At 26.8% G+C, this 7025-nt stretch overlaps 1 protein-coding gene across 1 annotated transcript; it reads right to left on the reverse strand.

The window, feature by feature from the left end:
• LOC114915120 (uncharacterized) lies at window positions 1-830 on the reverse strand. Its single transcript, XM_083076458.1, has 2 exons — window positions 419-830; window positions 1-328 (listed from the first exon to the last, which is right to left on the reverse strand). The coding sequence occupies exons 1-2, from the start codon at window positions 710-712 to the stop codon at window positions 194-196; spliced, it is 429 nt and encodes a 142-aa protein (XP_082932584.1). The 5' UTR covers window positions 713-830; the 3' UTR covers window positions 1-193.
• Window positions 831-7025: the final 6195 nt, after the last annotated feature.

Below are 7025 nucleotides of genomic sequence, written 5' to 3' on the forward strand. Positions count from 1 at the left end.
TTCAACAAACCATTGTTTTTATTTTCTCAACAGAGGCAAATTATGTAATATATGTTCACCATTGATGAAAGCAGAAAGAAATACAAATCAGAAAAGAATAAACATAAAAAGGGGACAAAACAAAAAGATGAAAACAGATGGTTTGATACACATATGCATCATCCTAAAACCATCCTATGAGGCTGAAAATAACTCAGATGGAATTGTATATTAAATTTTTAAAGATGGCATAAAGGCAGCATATGACACACACAAGCCTAACAGAACACGAAAACCACTTCCATAGCTTTGATAATAATGCTGATGCCGCGTCAGTATCATCTTCACACTGCATGAATAGAAATAAACTCTCATATCATTAAAATATTTTATTAAAAATTATATTTCTATGAAACAAATACAAAAATAAATTCATTACCAGTTCACATACAATTTCAAATAGCATCATGAAGATCAACAGAAGAGGAAACAAATAGGTGAACCAATTCCAGTAGTTGTAGAATGACGGCATGACCAATGTCTTATTGTTTGGATCTGCTGAAGTCCATAGGAAGTGCCCCATGATGTTGAGGCCAACTATGGCGAGTGGTGTCAGAGAAGCAGAACAAACCACTGCGTTAAACACATTCTTCCATTTTGGAACCATAATCTCCTTTGAAGGCAAAACCATTGCTCCCTCAAATTCTTCTGTGCCACTCATTCTGTCACTCATTGTAAAGATTCGTAAGATGTATTTGGTTTTTGGGTGGTTACGGTTCCTTAGGTTACACAAGGGTGATATATATAGACTATGGAGATAAAAGCCTTTAACAATCTCTTATAGAATGAATCACAATATATCAGGTAAAACTGGATTTTAAATTCGAATCCATCTAATTAATCTGATCCCTTAACTTTCGGTTTGATTAAAGTATGCTAAGATAATTTTAGATGATAATATATTATTAAATATTCAATCTTGAAGTGAATTAAAAATCAGATGATATATTAGTATATATGTTTCGAAAGATATAAATACTTGTTTCGCAGAAAAGATATATATGAGAAAATAAGATAATTATTATATCTTATTGTAATTTATTGATTGTTGTGCTAATAAAATATGATAACGGTATTATCTATCTATCTATATCTATATATATATCTTATTATATCTTATTAGTTCATTAAATTTCTTATCTTAAAAGGGAGCTCTACTACAAAACGATAATATAAGATAAATCATTCTCTTTATTTATAGATAATAATAATAATGTATTGTGTTGAATATATAATGTTGATTAAATTATATTTTTTATATTTTATCTACTTTTTAATATTTATGTTGGTTTTTATCTCTTACAAAAATTATTTTAATCTTTTATCTTTTAATTTTAGATCAATTTAATCTTTTTGAAATTGTATTTTTTTTAATTTTATAATATGATTTTAAATTAATTTTTTATTAATTAAAGACATGAATCTTGTCTTTTTGTATTCACTTACATAAAAACTATTAATTTTTAATTTTATATATATATATATATATATATATATATATATATATATTATTAAGAAGTCACTTTACAATCTTGCATAATAAAGAATGGTGAAAGGGAAGATAGGTTGTTTCATAGTAGAATTATACAATATAGTTATGTGATATATTAATATGAGTTAATCACTTATATAATGATAGTGTAAAAAAATTTTATACTAGTAACTAATTATATCGTTTAATTGTGTCATGTTACTATAAACAGATTTATTTTTAACAGTGATATGGTATAATTAAAGGATATAATTGGTGGTCAGTGTAAAAAAACTTTACACTGGCAGTGTATAGGTGATTAACTCTTAATATATGTACAAATGTTTCAGATTTTTAGTATTTTTCTAAGAGTTAATCACATATACACTGTTAGTGTAAAAAAATTTTACACTGATAACCAATCAGATCTATTAATAATGTCATGTCATTTACTTATTTAATTAAATTAAAATAAAAAAAAAGGCACTATTAACATATCTAATTGATTGCCCGTGTAAAAAAACTTTATACTAGAAGTGTATAGGTAATTAATTCTTTTTCTAATATGTACAAATGTTTCATACTTTTAGTATTTTTCTTCCTTTTTCATTTTATTTTATGCGAATCCTTGGCTCGTTATGCCTGTAACTTAGAACGGTGTAGCCACGTGACGCCATTAGCAAAAGTCAGAAGATAATGAGAGAAAAAAAAAAAGATAATGGCCAAATAATAAAACTAATAGTCAGCGAAACATAAAATAATACATTATTATTTAATTAGAATGCATTTATATAGTAAAGGTCTTTTATCCTGTCATTTATTTAATTACACTTATATGATAAACACCGTGGGAACAGTTATTTCACGTAAAATATCTACAACATGAGACTTTGTGGCAAGTGGGTAAGAAACCTGGCTCCTCCTATGTGTGGAAAAGCATCATTCGAACCTTTCAGATTCTTCATATGGGCTATTCAGTGAATCTTGGTGCTGGTAACTCCTCTCCCTGGTTTGACAATTGGCTCGAGACGGGTACCTTAAGTCAGGTAGTGCCTTACGTACATATAAGTGACTCTCATCTAAAAGTCGTGGATTGTTGGTCACAAGGTTCCTGGTGCTTGGACAACCTAGCTACTTCGTTGCCTCCACTTTGGAAGGAACGAATCTGCCATATCCAGATTCCCTCACTTCCTAATGGCGAACAAGATTCCTTTTCTTGGGCTGGCACGACATCAGACTGTTACTCTATAGCATCTTGTTTTCACTATTTGTTCCCTCACGGTCCGGAGCCTTCTCCTCCATTCTGGAAGAAATTGTGGAGCCTCAAAATTCCAGAGAAGGTCAAAATATTCCTATGGAAAGGGTTGCATGATGCCCTTCCCACCAATAGCAAACGTTTTCGTTGTCATATCACTATGGTAGAATCTTGTCCTCGCTGTAATCATTCTCGTGAGAATGGTCTTCATGCTCTCCGCGACTGCCCGATATCGTATAATGTTTGGGAGATGACAGGAGATACTCCCGTAGATTTCTTTTCTATGAATTGCACCATGTCTTGGATCAAGTCTCTTATTTTCCACCCTCAAGCAGAAAGGCTTTCTTTGACGGCTTGGTGGGTTTGGAGACTCCGAAACACGATGGTGTTGAGTACTACCCGTTGGACAGTTCCTTATGTGGTGCGTCAGATCAAGGCAGATGTGGCTGCAAATATGGTGTTCTTAAATCATCGCAAATTATGGGAGGAAATTGCATCTTGGGTACCCCCTGAGCATCCTAATGTTAAACTCAACACAGATGGTAGTTGGCGACCTAATACAAGATTGATGGGCACTAGAGGGGTAATAAGAGACTGCGTGGGGAGGTGGCTTTTTGGTTTTGCTAATTCCGCTCGCACAGGAGACCCGCTTAAAGCAGAACTAACAGCGGTGGTAGAAGGATTATCGCTATGTTGGAATGTGGGGCTTAGAAACATCATTTGTGAAACGGATTGTGCAGAGGTAATTGAGGCTTGCGAATCTCTCGTTAGCTTGGAGAGGTGGCAGGTTTACGCAGACTTGGTTCGAGCTCTAAAAGAATTACTATCACGAAATTGGCTAATTTTCATTAGGTGGATTCCTCGGGAGATAAATAAGGTGGCTCATACTCTAGCGGGCTGGGGAGCCTTTAGCTCAGTCGACTACGTGGTTTGGCATAAGGCTCCAACTTTCGTTCTTGAGGCAGTAGAGTTGGACGTCATGTCCTCTATGGACACTGTCTAGTTTATTTTCTTTATTTTTGCTGTTGTGTTTGTTTATTCACCCATTTACCAAAAAAAAACATCGTAAATTTCAACTACTTCAATGATTATATGAAATCATCTCTAATTGTCATGTAAACATTTTTAAACTAATAATTTATGAAATTTAAATTATTGTTGTTCATCTTCGTAGTGGCGGTAGTATTCTTCGAATCTAAATGATTGTGATTTTTAATATCAATGATCATACTATATAAATAGACACATTTGAGGGTCAAAATTTGATACTATTTTAAAGTTTAGAGATGTTTTATAATGAAATTAAAACCCCACTTTTAAGTTCATTTTAAATTAAAGAAAAAAGGTTACTCAATCATTTATAACTAGAACCAATGATTGAATTTGATTATATGATATTAACTTGGATTGTAAGATAAAGCTTAAAATAACTTTCTTAACACAGAATTTGACTTCTCTATAAGGTTATTTATTGCTGAGTTTAATGTTCTAAAATCGAGTCAATTATTAAATCAATCAAAATACTTTATCAGTGATTTAAAGATTGAATATGTTATTAATTAAATTGTATAACTTAATTTTTAAATATTCATGTAGTATAAATTTTATATTTATAAATTTTAATAAAATCATATTATATCTTAAAAAGCCCCCAAAAATATTTTAGTTAATATAATATTAAAAGACCAATCAAATTATAGAAAGGTTGAATTACATAAATTAATATGTAATTCTAAATTAAAAACATACTATAAGTTAATTATATAACATAACATATTAGTTTAGTGACCACTTAATAGTTAAATAAATTTAAGAGTCATAATGTTTGTAAAAATTTATATAATTAAATATGAATTATAACTTTTATAAGATTTTTATATAAAATTTATTTAAAATAAATATCTAACAACTACATAATTTGGCTTGGTAGTAAGGAACAATCTGTTTATCCAAAATATTGTCCCTCAATTAATGAATTGTAATTCATTGGTTTAACCAAAAAATTGGTCGATTTATATCAATTTTCATTTATTCGAAGACATAATTGATCCAACTTAAAGTTTGAGTTGATTATATGATTAATTTTTAATTAAATTGGTTTGACCGATCGGTCTGAACTGATTTTTAAAATTATAGCTGAGTGACTAATATGATTTATTCTTTTTAAGACCATTATAGTTATATTTTCTTTTTGTTAATTAAAAGTTTAAGTTATCATGTGGTGTAATTTATATTTTTTTTAATCTTTTGTGATGAACTTAATCCATCTATTTATAACCTATGAACTTTACAAATTTGTACTCTATCCAACTTTAAAAGGTTACTCTATATTACTTTTAATCGATCTCTATTAATTTTTAGTTCTTATTTAATCTTTTTTATTCATTTAACTACTATAATATTAAATTTTAATAATACAAAGAGAACATTTTTTAATTTATTGTAAATTTTTTTAGAATTATTTAGTATTTGTATATTAAAAATATAATATTAATATTTTGTATTCCAACATTATAAAAATTAACCATTAAATGTGAATGTTGCATAAAAACATTTTAAAGACTATTCTTTGAGAAAGAGATTTTTAGAAATTTTTTTAATTTCATATGTAATTCAATTCCATATTTATTTATGAGTTAAATTTTAATATTTAAAAATAAAATATTAATAAATAAAAATACTTTTATATCGTAATATAAATTATTTATCTTAAATCTAAAATATAATTTATATATATTAAAAATATTTATCTATATAAACTTTAAATGATATATATATATATATATATATATATTATAACTTTTAATTATATATAATAACTATGAAATGCAGATTCTACAATAGTAGTAAATAAATAATCTAAAAATATAGATACAATTTCCTTTAGATTAGATGAAAAAGTTGATGTTCTTTTTTAGATTTGTATTTGTTAGATAGAAAGAGAGTGAGATATGTATAAAGAGTTTTTTTCTTTAGTTTGAATTTGCTGTTAATTAAATTTTTTATATAGTAAAATATGAATTAGGAATATGTTATTAATTTTTAAAACTATAACTTCTTTTTTTTGGAATTGATCCATCTATAAATTTTCTTCATTGTTGTTGAGAAATACAAATCATTTACTTTTAGCCTCTAAAAATATCTTGGTCAAATACTTAGATTACATATATATAAGGATTAAAAATGACCCCAAAAAAAAGTGGAATAGATTCAAAAGTTACCATACTTTTATAGTTTAGACCACAACATATCTAAAACCTAATTAATTATAATTATAAAATTTTATTTTTAATAACATACAAGTATTAAATGATAAACAATATTAAAATTTATATTAAAATTTTGTACCCAAAAAATATTATATAGAAAAATATAAATTAATAAGTTTTTAGATAACATCCATGCATATATAGGAGTGGTAATGCTAGTTACATAAAACCAGTTTGTTGACACTATTGGATCTTGCCAACTAATTTATAATTACTTTTGTTGTCTTAAATTTACTTATTTATCGACATGATTTGTTTAATTAATGTGCAAGAGACTTAGCATACCATCTATAAATTTCTAGTTTCATTATTTGAGCATTAAGTATTTCATAAACAGTATCGCAATTAATTTTATCTTTCACATATATTACATCTCAAATACTCTCAAAATTAGAAGAAAAAAATTAAAAGTTGACTCTTTATTTTTTATTATAAAAATCACACATCTCACACAAATCTTTGAAAAACCGTATAGAATAAAGTATAAAACTAAACATTATATCCGATACTATTAATATAATCTCCACCACTTTGCCAAAATGCTAAGAATCCCTGCATATGTTTTTTTTCTTTTTTTTCCTGTTTCCTATTTTTTTTAGCTTGAACTAGACATAAGAAGTCATTTTTATTAATATATGTATATGTATATATATATATGGGGCAACTTCATAAAATAATTAACTACATACAAGTTAAATAAGTTAATTTGTTAATTGTGAAATTATTTAAAATATTTTTTTTTTAAGTAATGTTAAACCGTAATAAATTAGAGTTAATCAATCCTTCATTACAAATTACTTATTTTATTATTATTTTATTAAATAAATAACTGATATGGTACTATTAAAAAATATAATTAGTTATTAATTTTAAAAAAACTTTACATTAATAAAATATAAGTGATTAACTCAATAAATTAACTCTACTCAATTAAAAATTATAAAAATCCATTATCTAATTACAATCTTTTTAAGTTTAAAGACCTAATAAA

This window comes from Cajanus cajan, chromosome 6, assembly GCF_000230855.2.
Source record: "Cajanus cajan strain Asha chromosome 6, NIPB_CcT2T_4, whole genome shotgun sequence".
NCBI classification, from domain to species: domain Eukaryota; kingdom Viridiplantae; phylum Streptophyta; class Magnoliopsida; order Fabales; family Fabaceae; genus Cajanus; species Cajanus cajan.

Bases quoted from the DNA above. Each gene is read 5' to 3' on its own strand.
- LOC114915120 (XM_083076458.1), bottom strand. From the start codon at position 712: ATGAGTGACAGAATGAGTGGCACAGAAGAATTTGAGGGAGCAATGGTT. The intron at 329-418 runs GTAATGAATTTA...CTATTCATGCAG, and splicing joins TTGAAATTGTATGTGAACTG to TGTGAAGATGATACTGACGC.